This window comes from Pseudorasbora parva, chromosome 11 (assembly GCF_024679245.1).
Source record: "Pseudorasbora parva isolate DD20220531a chromosome 11, ASM2467924v1, whole genome shotgun sequence".
Classification (NCBI taxonomy): domain Eukaryota; kingdom Metazoa; phylum Chordata; class Actinopteri; order Cypriniformes; family Gobionidae; genus Pseudorasbora; species Pseudorasbora parva.
In genome coordinates, this window is record NC_090182.1 from 19,867,445 (window position 1) to 19,884,233 (window position 16,789).

A 16,789-nucleotide genomic window follows, 5' to 3' on the forward strand; every position below is an offset into this window, starting at 1 on the left:
TGTTATTATATTGTACCATATAATAGTATCATGAATATGCTTATAGCTCAGTACAGTTTACAAACAAAAATACATACTCTTGAGACATCTCATGAAATATATATTACTGTACCCTATTTACAGCTCTTACCTTTTAATAGCAACATATCTGTTTATCAAATATAGTTAACTCCTCTTGTTAATTTGGTCTGATGTCAAAAACATACATTTTCTGCTGTTACAGTGTAGATGTGTATTTCAACAACCTTGACGCTGACCACCACCCCAGTCCACCAGGTGGCGGAGGTGCACTTTGTATGGTGGTTTGCAACCACCATAAAGCAACATATGAAAGTGGATCAGCCGTGCTCAGTACTATAGTGCTTTTTATTGTAATAATAATAAAACTATACTAGTGATTTTACAATGTGTTGTCAGTCTGGCTAAAGTGGTGTTTGTCTGTAGCACACAAACGTTATTTTTACACATTTCCTTGAATAATCTCAGGGTATTTATGTGCGGGTGAGCTTCAACATTATAAATGCAAATTACACATTGAATGATAAAATTTAAACATAGATTAACAACAATCTTATATTCTAGAAGTTAGAACACAAGCGTAGATTAATGCCGATATAGCATTTCCACTTCAGTTCATTGGGTATTTTCTGTTTTTTTGTTTTTTTGCTCTGAATTTATTTCCCTGGCAACCTTCTTTTTTTTTTCTTTTTTTTTTTTTTTTTTTTTTTCTCCTTTCTTTTTCCTTTTATATTGTTCTTGATAGATTATGTTATTGTTCTTTGCATTAATAAAAAAAAAAAAAAAACTTCAGTTCATTGGGGAAGCGCTAAGGGTTGCAAGGTTTTCCCAACAAAAGCCGCACAATTACTACTCAAAACCATAGCCCATTACTAGCCTAATGGCTTTTCTGTGGGGTATCCGGTAAAGATCGCATTACGGGAGTTAAATATCACATTACTGGGGTCGTTTTTCAACCCACGGGTATGTGTAGTAAAGTTTTAACAAGTAGCCAAATTCCGCGGAAAATCGGCGTACTTGGCAACATTCGTGGTCGTACAGGAAGTGCTCAAGTGCGCATGTCCAAACGGTCGCGGCAGATTTGGCGTTTGGTTTGAATGGGTTACGTAGACAAACACGCGAGAAATAACAAATAATATTATGTAGCGAAAAATGACCGATTTATCTAACCTTACGGGGTTAGTCTCCGAGCCGTCCGGAGAAATAGATACCTCCATCTCCTCTGCGAGTAACAGGAGTCTGCGTTTGGCAGAAAAAGAAAAAAGAAAAGGCGAGGCGGATCCTTTTAGTCTCGCGGTGAAGTATCTGTCTCAGGGTAAGTGCAGCAGGACAGACATTACAGAGACGTATTACAATTTTTTTTAGATTCTTACAATTTAACAGTGCGAAAATGTTTATTTGCTTTATTTTGTTTGTTTTTGGTTATTTAATAAATCTGCTAACGACTTCACTTGGGACATATTCAGACTGTTAACGTTAGGTCTTTTGTTTATGTGTTGACGGTCTCGTCATAAGATGCTGTATCACATCTAACTGTTTCGTGTCGTATTCTCTATTTACATATATTTTTGTATGTTACAGTGGAAGCTGGCACAGTAGTCAGAGGAAATGATGAGCTTGAGAGGAATATAGTGGTGGTCGAAACAGTGGCAGTCTGTAAAGGTCTTCCTCCGGAGGTCATCACAATGCTTCTGGACTTGGCTTTAAGCCTCAATGCAGGTAATGTAATGAGGACAAACGGATTTCTCAGCTAATTGTATTTGTTTACTTAGAAACATGAGAATGAATTCATCATAAGAAACATTGTAGCTATGAGATCAGTCACAGATGTCAGTGGTTTCTCATCCTCATTCTGCAAGTACCTTTAGTGGTTCATCACATAGATTATTAACTTTAGTTTATCCAACAGGAAGTGCGAACTGTACCAGAGTGCTGAAGTTTTTGATACCTGCCACAGTGGTGCCACAGGAGGCCATTGTGAAGGGGGTGTCGTGGCTATGTGTAGGGAAAATGCCACTGAATGCACAGGTAAGGGTTGATGGTTATATGTTATTGGAGAAATGGCTGTCTTTTTGTTTTTGTGTCTGCTGCATGAGAATGAAAATTCAAAAATTGGGTTCATTCATTTATACATCTCATTGTGAACGTGCTATACATGTGAATGTTTAATTTAATTTTAATTTCAATATAACTTGTTCTTCCGATTAAAACGGCATACTTCTCTTTGGAAAAGTGTGGGACTTCTCCAATCATTGGAACTCACTTCATCTGTCTCCAGTTTTGATATCTCAAAATCTAATCAACAACCAATGCATAGAGTCTCTGCCCTATGTTTCTTTTTTAAATCTATTATACTTTTAATGTATGATACAATATGGAAGAAAACGTCACTAACTACTTTAATTTCATTTTGACATGTAAGTTTTAGTTCACTCTCTTAGTAACATGTTTTCTTTTAAGGTTCTCTTTGTCCGCTGGGTACTCACTGTTTTTGACCTGATTGACTGCAAAGACAACTTGAGATCCATTTATGGCTTCATTTTCAGCTTTGTGACTGAAGAAAATCTGGTTAGTTGTATTTTGCAAATGCATATTTTAATTTAGTATATGTCCATGCGGTCATGTTCACTGGTACTATTTTTCATGTTAACTTAATAAGCTATTTTTTCCCCTTCCAGTGCCCTTTTATTTGCCACTTGTTGTACCTTTTAACGATGCGGGAACATGGTGAGTTCTTAAGTGGCTTAAATTTTATATGTCTGTGAATGCTACATTTAGTACATGATGTTCTATTTTTTTTTCCTTCTTCAACTTCACAGTTCACCCATACAGAGTCAGGAAACTTTTGGATATTCAAGCCAAAATGGTATAGATCCGGTCTATAAAATAAATGCCTCAATATTCTTTATTATGAATGTAGATTTACTGTAGTGTTAGAATTTTTTTTAATTTAATAAATTTTATCTGACCAGTGCTTTTGTTTTTCCTCCCTTTCTCCTCTATAAGGGCAGACAACCATTTCTCACACAACTTCTAGCACTCTACAAAGTGTTCCGCCCAGATATAGTGACGCTCTCTCTTCCATCAAGAGCGAGGGTTAGTGTTTTCATTACCGTTTTCTCCAGCAGAATTTTTCTCTTCTGTCAGATGTTTCAGGCTCTTAGACTGCATTTTTTTCTTCAGACTGGATTCAAGAATCACAACTCCACCTGGAAAGTGGCTCTGAGTGCTGTGCAGAGAAAAAACAAGGGTGCAGTTTTAGTTGACCAGAGCCTAAGCCTGAGCCTAGATGTGAAAGAGAAGCCATCCTCCAGGAAGAGGGTATGATGTCATCAGTGTAATAATGTAAAGAGCTTCACAGATCACTGACCTGTCAACTAAAGTTTGGAATGCATGTCACGACTTTCACAGACCTAAACACTAGGCATCATATACTTGTCTATTTTGTCTCTGGTTACAGGGAAACGCTAGGCATTATGTACTAAACAACTACGGATCATGCTCTACCATACTTTCAAATATTCCCAAACATCAAACTCACACAGAAACATGCACTTTATGCATGAGATGCATGACACATGAAAATAAATTATATTCTAAAATTGGCTCAAAATACTTAAAAACAAAACATAAAACATCACATTGGATGAAATCAAATTCTGAAGTCTTAAAAAAATTATGATGTCGCCATACATTATGCATTTTTCTGTGAAATCAGTCAACTGCAGCAGTTCAAAATTTGCAAACTGACTTGCAAAGGTTGTCTAGTGTATTCCAGCCTTAAGTTATGCTCTGAACTCATAGAAATGGGGGGGCAATAAGTAAATCAATGTTTCTCACTATCTAATATTCATAGAAACTACATCATCTAGCGATACCTCCATTGAGCTCAGCATTCGACAGCAACTCCAGCAAGAAGGTGTTCCGTCTGCAGGAGCTCCGTTCCTTCAAAGAGCTACTGGAGAACATTCACAATATAGAGGTAATGCACATAGCTTTTTCTTTCTCTCAAAACATATCTCATCTATACAAACATTTTGTGTTTGCAAACAGCAATGACCTTTTTGTGGGCAGAGCAACCTTGGTGGCATTATTATTACACTGAGACTTAACTAAATTCTACTGTACAACATTAATATATTTCTGTCACAATTACTTTGTTAAATGTAACTTTTATTTTGATGGCTTTATATATATATATATATATATCTATATCTATATATATATATATATATATATATATATATATATATATATATATATATATATATATATATATATATATATATATATAATTTAAAGATGATCATCATCATCATTTGAAAAACTTTAACATAGTAACAAGTTTCAGCTCAATAGGCGAAACTAAAGAAGGATACATAGGCTACGCAAAAGGATTAAGTAAATAAAAACAAACAAAATATATACATACACACATAGACACATATACTGCATATATATACACACACACACACACACACACAGGGCTCTACGCTAACTTTTTTCTTGAGGAGCACTTGTGCTCCTAATTAAAAAAAATTTAGGAGCACAGTCAACAATTTAGGAGTATTTTCTAATCCATCAAACGCATTCCAATTATAACTTTCCCATTACAGGACGATATGTCCCTTTAAATTAATGTCCAGGGGCAATTTTACCATTATATGTTTTCTGATCTTATTAAATGTATGCATCATCTGTCAATTTCTTAAATTAAAATAGAAAAGTTGTTTTTAAAATGTTAATTTAACAATAAATTCAGTTAGAACAATTAAGACTGTTTCCAATCAAATGAGATATGCATCAAAAGATCCAGTTTTGCACTGCAGAGCTCTATCTGAAGTGGGATTTAGACACATTTACATTTGTAAATTATGTTTTATGAATGTTGAATGCAAATTAGTTGAATGAATGCGAATTAGTTCTGGACTGGTGTGGCTTTGATTTCCACTAAATAGACAGTGTTGTGGCTGAAACGTTGTTACTTAATATCAACTTGTTTATTGGACTTTTGTACAAGATAAGTATCACATACAATCATACCAGTACTCGGAGCAAAAGCAATTAAGCCGTGAATTTTGGCGCTCTGGCGCTTCATAAACAGAACTGCATGCGTCTTGCGCAAGAACATTGCAGCCGGATTTACTTCTCTCTGTTTGTGTCTATGGTGAGTCGCGCAGATACTGTGCTAATCCGCAGCGGGAATATAAACACTTGTTTTATGTGTAACATAGTGATTCAGGATAAGACAAAAACACGGTTTGGAAAAAAATCTTCATGATATACTCGCTCATTTTATACATGTTAGTAATTTTTTTAAACAGCATGTGTGATAAAGATTGAACTCAAGAACTCAAGGGCTTTCTAAATGTATTATTAATACATTATTTTTTGATGGCATTTTTGCCCCAAGCATTCGTTCATTTCTGAGCTTGTTTATGATAATCCAAATGTGGTATTTCCAGTTAATTTTGATTTGACTAAAGTGTGCATGGCTGCCTCTTCAGACCCATTTAACCTTGTAAACAATCATTGTTTGAAGTGTAGTCCGTCCATCGCACACTTTTTTGCACTTTTTCTGCTGACTGAAGGCCTGAAAAGCAGTTGATTGCAGTAGGAAACGTAGCCTAACAGTTTCTCAGTGTTGATGCACTTCGGGAGTTGTAGCTTAGTTTTTATTCTGATTGTATTACACATCCATTCATGAGAATCAATTGGGTCACTCGCACTGGTGCGCCTAAATATTTTTTCACAGTCGCACGCAGTAATTTTCAGGCGTAAATGCGCCCAAAATGGGCGCTATGTAGAGCCCTGACACACACACACACACACACACACACACACACACAACATTGCTCAATGTTAAGTGGTCTCTTAACTTTTCCCAGAGCTGTATATTTTTTTGGTGCATTGTATTATTGTATTTAAACATTTAGTTATTTTTATTACAAAAATAGTTCTTAAAGCTGTTATGCTATGACAACACTTTTTTTGCAACTTATTTCAATACCGCGATAATATCGTATACCGTGATAAAAGCTTCAGGAATTAATCTCAACATAAAAAAATTGATATCGGCACATGCCCAATAGGGATGGCGAAAACGAAACGTTTTCTTGACCGACCACCGAACCGAACCTCATTAGCCGGTTGAAACCGGTTAACTGATTAGTTTAAAATATGCTGCGCTATTTGAAATAACAGCCGTGAGCCGCGGATGCTATTTCGCAACTCTGTCGCATCTTTCTGCCGCTCTGCCTCCCGCTCTCACACACACACTGTCCCGGCGCTGCCGCCTCCCTTCCACTCGTGTCACTTTTTTAAAATCCTCTACAGGGGGAAACATGAGTCCTGCAAACGCAGCGCCGAGGAGCTTGTTTGTAATCGACAAACAAATGCCTTACATTCTAAATGGTTTGGGTACAAGGTGATCGCGTTGAAAATAAAGGAAAATAAAAATTTGTCTAGCGTAAGAAGTTTATATGAAATATTGTCGTTCATTTAAGAAAATGACAGCTCCGAAGAGATGCCGCTTTAGTTCGAGGTAGTTCTAACAATAGTAAAGAAAGATGATGAACACCTTATGCTTATGTTAACCTTGCTTTCTGGAATGCCCCCCAGCAGTGTATTTTTTGGGGTGCAAAATAAAGGATATTTATTACTTGGGATCTTTAAATACAAAATGCATTGCATTATATTGCATATTTATGCATCACATTCAACTGATGTGATTTGTAAACAAAGACCTGCACTACTGTGGTTTGGCCACTTGGTGGAGCTAAGCCTTCACAAGACTGATCAATGAGCACGTCATTAAATCTGACACCTCATTATATTGGTTTGATATTTACTGCAGTCTTTCACAGCAGTCAACTTTGCAGATGAACATTAAACAACTCTAAACTTTTATTTTACACAAACACTGGCATCTCTGTAAGTACTAAACAACATTACAATCTCAATTGGCAAGTCATCAAATGTTTACAATTTTTAAAGGCATCTTGCAAACAGTCTACCTGGCAGATCCACTGACCTGATAAGGCTTATTAAATCTCTTTTAAAGATCTGCTGACATTTATGCTTCATTCTGGACTAATGGAACATTGTCAGAGTGTTCCTGTGCCACACTTTAAGGGAATTTGCAGTCTGCAAAAGGGGAGGTTTGAGAAAGACTGTAGTAGAGTGTGGAGAAAAACATTTGTGGCCTTCGGGAAGGATTCTTTCTCGCCGTGGCAACCCCATCATTAGAACGTTTCACAGATGAATGTTACATTTGCTTGTTAATTACAGAAAGAATCAGTCATTTCCGTTGTCAATCTGTCACTTAGTATTATTTATTTATTATTTGCAAAAGTCCCATATTGAGAGGCAGCTGTTCGTAGAGTGACACAAATTATAGTTTTTGGAAATAGTGAGAATGTAGAATGGCAGAATGTTTCATCCAAACTGTTGTACTAAACTGTAGGTTTCAGTGCAGGTCTCAAAGGAGCCAGAAGTATGACTGGATTGGTTTATTTGCCTCCAGCTGTTTTGACAGCTCTTGTATATGATATACTGGCTATGTTGTACAGATGCATGTTGCATAGCATTTTGCTGCTTAATACTAAAGTCATCACTCCTTTTCAGCTGCCTGCCCAGATGGGTTCACTGCTGGGATCAGCACTGGCTTTGCACTACCTGGACTGTGTACAGGATGAATCTGCCTTTCTGCGCCTTAACTTTTGGCTTGGACACTCATTACAAGAGGGTACATTTTTCATGCTGTAATGCCTAGCGTTACAGTCTTTTAGTCTCTCCCAGTTTGTATATTGCCCTTTCAAATTGCAACTTCTGATTTACATGTTGAGTTCTGCACCATAATATGGCTAATTGTCATGTTTTTTGGGCAGAGTTTTTACTGTGTCCTGTGGATGGGAGTTCTGACACCAGTTCTGAAGCCTGTCGCTTTCTGAGCACCATCTTCTTCTCACAGCAGTTTCTGCAGGTACAACTGAGCAACAGAAGACCTATATTGCCCAATAGGAAATAAACCTTGTTTTTTAACCAAGCCTCAAGGTTGGATGTTTAATATGAGAAACATGTAAAAAAAAAAAAGAAATGCGTTGCAGTTTATTCCACTAACCCTAGGACATCTTTCAATTATTTCTCTGCTTTGCTTTATTTCTTTTCTGTATTCCTGAATGATCTCCCTATTTGTTAAATCCTCCAGTTGCACGTTGACAGGGTTTGTGTCTGTACGTTGTTCTCAGGAGGGATTCTCCAGCACGGAGAGTTTTCTTTATAAGTTCCTGAGTGTGTGGGATGGCTCTTTGCTCCGGCCGCAGATCCTGGATCTTCTCAGTGACATTCCCTTGATGCCCAGCATTTGTGAGTGTCTCAATTATCTTTGTTACAGTCAGAGTAGTTTAAAAAAAAAAAAAACTCTTTTGAATTGCTAGTTTAGGGAATTTGTTAAAAACAGAAGTAGGTAGCAGTATCATAGATAATTACGAGAGATGCACCGATATGAAAATGTCGGCCAATTTCATTTGTGTTCCGAATATGAATGGAGGTCTTACAGGTGTCGAACGACATTAGGGTAAGTAATTCATAATAATAATGTGTTCGATTTATATAGCGCTTTTCATGGCACTCAAAGCGCTTTGCATTGAAGGGGGGAATCTCCTCAACCACCACCAATGTGCAGCATCCACCTGGATGATGTGACGGCAGCCATATTGCGCCAGAATGCTCACCACACACCAGCTGATTGGTGGAGAGGAGACCTAGTGATGAAGCCAATCAGGATATGGGGATGATTTGGAGGCCATGATGGACAGAGGCCAATGGGCAAATTTGGCCAGGATACCAGGGTTACACCCCTACTCTTTTTCCGAAAGGCATCCTGGGATTTTTAACGACCACAGAGAGTCAGGACCTCGGTTTAACGTCTCATCTGAAAGACGGTGCTCTTTGTCAGTATAGTGTCCCCATCACTATACTGGGGCGTTAGGACCCACACAGACCACAGGGTGAGCGCCCCCTGCTGGCCTCACTAACACATCTAATAGCAGCTACCTGGTTTTCCCAGTTGGTCTCCTATCCAGGTACTGACCAGGCTCAGCCCTGCTTGGCTTCAGTGGGAAACCAGTCTTGGGCTACAGGGTGATATGGCTGCTGGCCATGATTATTGGCCATGATTAAATTATTGACAGAATTTTCATTTTTGGGTGAACTAACCCTTTAAACCGATAAATATTAGACCCTTCAGATGTTTTCAGATTTTCATATGGGGCCAATAACAATAACATTAGTTAGAGTCCTTGTGAAATCAATGTTATTTAGTTTGTTAGCACACATTACAGGTGGGGCGAGCAATTAAGTTAATAAATAAAACAGAAAAAAAATGTTTGCTGTGGTAATCTTTAATCAAAATCTGATAAGTTACTTCTGGTCTGGAATGGCATTCTTTTAGCCTGACAAGCCAGACCCACATCAGGATGTTTGTTCTGGAAATTCACCATTGACTGGGCTCAATCCGAGGGGCGGGATAAACGGTTGTCTTTCAAACTCCTTCTGCACGCGATAGGATAGAGCTACCAGTGCTACAACCAACCAGAGCAATGATGGTGAAGCAGAGCTTGTTGATAGATTAAAAATTCGCTGTATCCGGTCGGCAAAACACATCTTCCCTTCTTAAGAATGACTTCAGTGCCGTTCTTTTCTCAGAGAAAAGCTTAATTCCAAGTCTTCCAGAGTCAGGGTTAAAGCTGATTCGAATGACCGCCGTTTGCCAGTTTCTGTGTTTACTAGAAGCACGCAAGCGCAACTCTGGGGTCATTGTGTTAAGCCCCACCCACCAACTCTATACACGATGTGACTGGACCGTCAAGAGTTTGGCGTTTACAGCTCAGAAGTGTATTGAGAGTTGCTAGACAACACTCGCGGGCAGATTAGATTTGCTGCCGCTAGGGTGCGTCTAGATTTCTAGGCTAGCATTCTTTCTCAGATGATGGCAGTTTGATGGCTTGGGTTTTAATATCTTTAACCACTCCCCTCCAACCGTTAGTTTGCTATGAGCGAGAGATGGAGAGGAGGAGCGCTGAAGTAAAACCCTTCCCTCTACTCAATATTCCGTTTCACTTGGAAATGCGTCACAGCACTAAAATCAAATCAGTTGCATGCAACCTCCGGGTCATGGGACTTTAAAAATGAACATGCTAATGTTAATGGTGTTTTTACATCCTTAATTGATAAGATGAATATAATATTTTATTGTTGTTAGAATTTTATAGGTCAGTGTAGAAAATTCTTTAAATCCTGTACAAACAACTTTAACTTGAATAATGTTTTTTTCCTTTGTCTGTAGACATGCATAAACTTCTCTTTGAGCCACTGAAACAACTTTATTTTACCTCTACAGTATTTTTCAAGGTTTGTATGTTGTTTTTTAAAATTTACTCTTATTTGTTTCCTTTCTATAGTTTTTTATCAAGAATGAATATTACATGAGCCATAATTTTGTCAATGAATGCTCAAACAGTTCAGACAAAAGTAAATTACTCTTTTCACACTTAAGCCTAGGCATCTTTACACTTCTTGTGATGTTGTTTGAGTGGTTTTGTGATTATTCTTGCAGCAGTTGGAAACAGGTGTTGAATTTTTTTCCACCTTATCTGAATTTGCCTTTTTACATTGTCCTCCTCACAGTGTAGTGTCATCGAGTGTCTGAATAGCATGCTGGTGAAGTGGCTGACATGGCATTCCGTCAGCGCATCAGAGGGTGGTTTGGATATCAGTCATAACGGCAACAGCACCATGTGAGTAATGTATATAATATTTTTTTATTTTTTGAATTCTTGGCTGGGCTTATTTTGCACAATTGATCAGTTATAAACAGATTTTCAACAACTGAAAAATCTTTTCTTTTTGCCGAAGTAACCAAGGCCATGTATGTGAGGAAATGGTGTTAAGCAATAATATAATACGAAGGCTGTTGTCTTAAATATGACTTGCACTTTACTGAGTGAAGAACTGGGACCACACTCCAGTGATTTATACGCTTAAAAGCCTTGCCTGAGGTTTTACCACTACAGCTTTCTTTATATTTAAAAGAGATCAATGAACTGCTCCTATGGTGGGGCTCTGTCTGAACCTCGTTTACCTCGAAATTGTTCTGTGAAACGGTGTGTAATGAAGTGCGGTGGGTTTTTGCCCCTCGCCTGCCATGTATTGCTTTTCTCTTGCTGCTGATTTGGTTATTTTTTTTATTACATTACTGAAGTGCACAGCTGAAGGAGAAATTATGATCAAGGGTAAAACCTTGTCTGACTGCGCCAGTGTGCCATGCATCAATGCGATACACCCATTATTCCCTTTTTTTTCTTTGGGTCTCTGTGCTGTGCGAATTATGTGGGTGCCAAGCATAGCACAAAGACACATCTGGTGTTCTAGGTGTGATTTAAAGCTGATTTATTGTTCTCTTTTGGAGAAAAATAGTTTGTTCTGCAAGAAGAACTCGTTTTTCGTGTGTTATTTTGTGTAAGCCTTTAAAAGTTTTTGTGTAATAATACACTCCCCTTTCTAGGACTATGACCTTGTCTGACTTCATGAACTCTGTTATGGAGCTTGTGCGCTTTGTGGGACTCTTGGCATCTGAGGGACTCTGTCTGGAGAACTGCCACATTCTTCTGCTCAACCAGACACTTGCTTTCTATGAGACGGTACACTCAGCTATGATCAACTTAATTAACATGATGTTCTTGGCAAAGTGCCATTCACTGACGTTTCTGCCTGAGTTTCACTAAGATTTATGTGCTGATTTTTGTCGAGTAGATTTAATCCCACAAACACTGATGTTGATGACTTTTGTCATGTCTAGGTGTGTGACATGTTTCTGAAGTACAGCTTGCCTCTGATCATCATGCCTCCGGCTGGGGTGTTCTACCCAGCTCTCTTTGCCACAGACTCTATCAGTGTGGATAGGCTTGGCTACATCATGTACAGGTACTATATTGTGAGCTATAACGAGCTTTATGGGTCATTTTATCACTCTGGTCAATCCTAGGGAATTTTTTTTGCTTGAGATATTAGCCTGACCATGCTAGATTAAGGGCATCTTCTGGAAGAGTTTGCTGTACATTGGGTGAGTGAGCCATGTGAGGGTAAGTTACTCTTCATTGCATGTGCAGTTCCCATGGCAGTGGAACACCTGTGTGCTTCTGGCTAAACTGAGGGCAACAGCCTGAACCTTCAAATGCATTACATTGCCATGGCACGACGCCTGTAAGCAATAGATGAAATGAAGTATGAAGATCCTTTCATCTGCTTCGGCAAACAAACTGATCAGTGCTGCTGTAAAGACTTTAAGGGAGAGTTCATCCAAAAATAAAAAGTAATTTACTCACTATGATGCTATATGTATGACTTTGATTACAAAGAAAAAGAAATTGAGATGAGCGATCGGATAGGGAATTATACTGCTAACCTCCAAAAAGGACAAATAAAAATAAAATAAAAAACGCATAAATTGGCCACATGACTATTCTAAGTAATCTGAAGCAGCCATGCAGTGGTTGAATTTTCAGCAGCCATTACTCCAGTCTTCAGTGTCACATGATCATTCAAAAATATTCTAATATGCTCATTTGGTGCTCAGGAAACATTTCTTATTATCATTGTTGAAAACAGTTGAGATTTTTCTTTGATGAATGGGAAGTTTAAAAAAACAGCATATAACACTGCACATTTCACATTAAACAATGTAATTGTGTTTACTGTCACCTTTTTTCTTAACCTAAATGATGGTCTCTGATTATAGATTCATTTTACTATAATATTATAATTTTAATAATAAAATCCTGTTGTTTTATAAATTTCTCAGATACCGGAAGAATCTGACCTTGGCTAAGAAACACGAGCAGCAGAGAGAGGTAATGAGGGGATATTGTGTCATAAAATGAGCACAGCAAAGTCATGAAAAGCCAACTGTGTGTATGCAGGAGGTTTTTTGTCTGAATAATTTACCCCTAATAGGCAAATTAGAAAGATCTTCAAGCTGTGCTTTTAAGAATTTACAATGAAGTTCTTGGAGGCTATTGCTGTAATCTTCACCTTACCTGCTGGGAGTGAAAGGAGTCTTCATGATTGAATAACAGTGAGACAAAGGAGCCTCAAATATGAGCATGGCACTGGCATTGCAGTAAATGAAATGGCCAAATAATTTGATCACAGGATTGTAATTTAAAATATATGGGTGAAGGTGTTTATTCACTCACATGGCGGTTATTTTCTCACTGTGTAATTTATGAGATCCCTTTAGTGGCACCAGATGCTATTTTACCCACAAACACTTGTGGTCTTGAATTTAGTTTCATATTTAACGTTTTCTTACGTTACAGCAACCCTTCCACATTAGCAGAAACACGTACAAGGAGTTTAATCGGAACCTTCAAGCCATGGTGAACTCCATGTGGAACTCGTGGTGGTGCATCCCTGGTTCAGACCTTGAGATCGACAAGGATCTAATTGCCCTGAGTAAAGTAGCAGAGCCCTGGTGCCGTTTCGACCTCATCCACCACCCGGCACTTTTCAGCTACGCCATCGAATTTCATCAGAGGGTGAGTGAGATGTTCGCACATTAGTAACATTTAAAAAGCATAAGAACTCTCATTGGTACAGTGATGCTTGACTGTCATCTTAATTGGAGTGAAGGAATGCGAGTCAGCTGTGCAAGATAATTATTACATCAAGTGTTAAGCCTTGTGTCACTATTGGGGCCAGTGAAGCCTCCACTTTTCACTAATAACTTTAGGATTGGACAAGAAGATAAATGTGGTGTTAATGTATCTTTTATAGATGATCCATTAATACAGAATCACATTTTATTATTCATGGAAGCTGTGTGAGACTGGTGTTTTCATCATCTTTAATAATATAAGTACCTTTTTTGGTCCGACTGCAACGTTCAGCAGCGTACTACTGAGATTTAAAGCAGAGGGAGGATGATGAATATTTATGTGTTTTCTTTATTAGTGTTGGCCGGAGAGGAAGGATGTGGATCTTGGTTCCATAAAGGTAATGTTATAGCATATCCTTTTTATTAAAAACTTTTCTGGCGTTCATCTCTCATAGATTTGATTTCTGATCGACACGAGAGCATGCTTTAACACAGTCATATCCTATTGCAATAGTCCACACAATAACTGTTCTTTTCATGTTTGCAGAGCGGGAAGCACTGGAACTGGTATATGGAGTTTCTATTTAATCAAGGATTTGATGGCCTCAACAACTTTATTCAGACCAACACTGGCCACGGCTCCTCAGTGAGCTGTCAAGACCAGCAACCCACGAGTCAGACTTGATGCTGGCAGGAAGTCCAGGTGTCAGGGGATTCATAAAACATGTATATATTTTATAATCATCCTCCATAAGAGGGCAGAAAGGAACCACTTGCATAACTGTAAATACTAAATGTACATTACAAGCCCTTTTGTTACTTTCCTGTCTTTTCTAAAGTTGTGTATATTTTTAGCCTTTTTTTGTTGCATTTTATCTTTTGTGCAGAGAAAACAGAACTAAAACATTGTGATAAAGCTTAGTATTTGAAGAAAAAAACATGATTATGACCGCTTTAACTGCCATATAAAATACAATTCCCATTATTTATAGCGATTTAAAACTGATATGTCAAAGATTATGAAATAGTCTTGTTTATTCCTATAAACCAGATGTGGCTATGTATCTTTGACCAATCTCACAATAAAATAAACCCTTTGCTCCTAGATGTAGCATGAGGTATATGTTAGAATCCGCTTAACTTGTTTTTTTGGGGACACGTGAACTTGCGTGATTGATTCTTTGTATATTTGATTCAGTATAGTATTATTTTCAGAGTAATCACACAACAAATCTGTTTTTAACATTTAAAAAAGCATGATCGTACTGACAAATTCAAGATGACTGCATTTGCACCATTTAATGACGACCTAAATTGTAAATTTGTTCTATCCATTGAATTTAATAGATTCATTGAATTTAAACTCTTTAATGACTGCTTTAAAATTCAATATAAAGACCATTGTTTTCTACTGGAACACTATATGCTTCCCCTAGGTAACTTGGTTTAAGTGCATGAAGGCTGTGTGAGCAAAGCTCTACGGCTTCACGTTTTACAGCTCGTCTCATAAATGTGAGCGCCTTCAACTCTGCGTGACACATATTCGTGTTTATGACGGGCTCTGGAGATACCTCGCGACGACGAGTCCCCTCTCTCGACCGTGCTGTTTTCAGCGGTAGCTCGTATCGATGCCGTCCAGCAAACTTCATCTGGAGTGAATGAAGAATATGCGCGCACCTCCGGGATTACAGCTGATGCGTTATCATGAATTGAGGCAGGTGCAGAACTTCAAACGATCAATTCCACGAGCGCAAAACTACGCGATCTCTTGCACGGCGGATGTCCTTTTTCATGTATGAGATTATTTGCTCATCGCCGACTGCCAGTTCATCACTTCTCTCACATCCCGCAGCTTTCCTCTTTTTATCTGAGCGTTCGTGTAAAATGGAAATCTGAAGTGCTTCACTTTCGCAGTTTCTCACCTTTAAAAAGAAAAGGTAAGCCTCTATGTGCTCCTACTTAACCAGTGTGCTGATGGCTAGAGCCCGCAAAGCAAGAGACGCGCGATAAATCAGTCCACCGATGTGCGTTATTAATGCCAACTCTATCGGTGCAAAGGCCTGATGTTAACTGTCTATCTTTAATCTGGTTTCACCGGTTGACATGTCAGTGTAGCAGACCTTGGGGTTATTTCCGAGGGTCTAAGAAAAACATCTCAGAAGTGATGCTTAAATTATGACACTCATCGGACTGCCAGTGACTTTGATCTAATCTAAGTAAATGCTGTGTAACAGCGATCTTAATGTTAAATGTTCTGGTTTCAGTCCGTTCTTGTTTCATTAGCCGTTAATTTAGTAGCCTACTTTTGAGGAAGAAATGTTCGGAGGGGGAGAAAAAATGGAATTCCTTGCATTCAGCGCCATCAGCAGTCTTTTGGCAGATAGCCTATGCATGGGATCATTTCAGAGTTTAGAGTTAAACAAAGGATTTAAGTAATTTGCTTCTGTAAATGAGTCGGATTAATTCCCCAACCGCTCCGTCGCCCATACACGCTCATAAGCGTTTTTGATTAATTAACTGAACCTGGAAAATTCGGTAGGCTATCGGACACTGCAAGCTGTTTGAATGTGATTCACTAAAAGAACCGACTAATTTAAGACTAGCCTATACACATGGTCGTTGTGTTTCAGCAGATGGTCCGTTTTAGACTAGTGCAGCAAATGTGATATTTAATTTAGGCTACTCGGTCTGTTCGTTTTTATTCAATATAAAAACTCATGCAAGTCAGTAATTAATTCATCAAAAGGTATATGGCTCAGATTCATTCGTTTGGTCACCAGATAACACGGTGTTTTTATTTATTTATTATTATTTAAATCTCACTGGTTTGGAATCATTCCTCATTAAGTCGGTTCTTATGCTGCCAACGTGCTATCGGAAATTCCCACTTCTGAAGTCGTGGTTACGAGCTCGTTGCGTTGAGTGACTTCAAAGGGAGTTCATGTGCAATTTTAACTTGGAAACTCGGATAATTCCGATAGAACGATAAGGCAGCATAACACCATTCACAAACAAACTTGAATGATTTGGAAATGCTTTACTGGAAATGCTTCTGGCTGTATTTATTTGCCTTTTCCTTTGCTTTAGCGCCTATAATTAACCGAATTCAGTCAA

The 16,789-nt window shown here is 38.2% G+C and overlaps 2 protein-coding genes across 5 annotated transcripts in view; both read left to right on the top strand.

Annotated features, from left to right (window-relative positions):
• Positions 1–1,063: 1,063 nt before the first annotated feature.
• Positions 1,064–14,806, top strand: cenpi (centromere protein I). Its single transcript, XM_067456537.1, has 20 exons — positions 1,064–1,333; positions 1,600–1,737; positions 1,928–2,046; positions 2,479–2,586; positions 2,697–2,745; positions 2,838–2,884; positions 3,025–3,114; positions 3,202–3,339; positions 3,875–4,000; positions 7,645–7,765; positions 7,908–8,002; positions 8,268–8,385; positions 10,367–10,431; positions 10,708–10,817; positions 11,585–11,720; positions 11,879–12,003; positions 12,881–12,929; positions 13,398–13,616; positions 14,032–14,073; positions 14,223–14,806. Exons 1-20 carry the CDS (start codon positions 1,171–1,173, stop codon positions 14,358–14,360), a joined length of 2,196 nt encoding a protein of 731 aa, XP_067312638.1. The 5' UTR covers positions 1,064–1,170; the 3' UTR covers positions 14,361–14,806.
• A 344-nt stretch (positions 14,807–15,150) lies between these two features.
• drp2 (dystrophin related protein 2) overlaps positions 15,151–16,789 on the top strand; it is a 222,245-nt gene continuing 220,606 nt past the window's right edge. The window contains exon 1 of one of the 4 annotated variants that reach the window (XM_067457358.1): positions 15,151–15,612. In XM_067457358.1, the coding sequence (XP_067313459.1) occupies positions 15,471–15,612 (142 nt within the window). In that variant the 5' untranslated portion in view covers positions 15,151–15,470. The remainder of the gene's footprint in view (positions 15,613–16,789) is intronic. The other 3 variants (XM_067457356.1, XM_067457350.1, XM_067457352.1) reach the window with 3 other exon arrangements.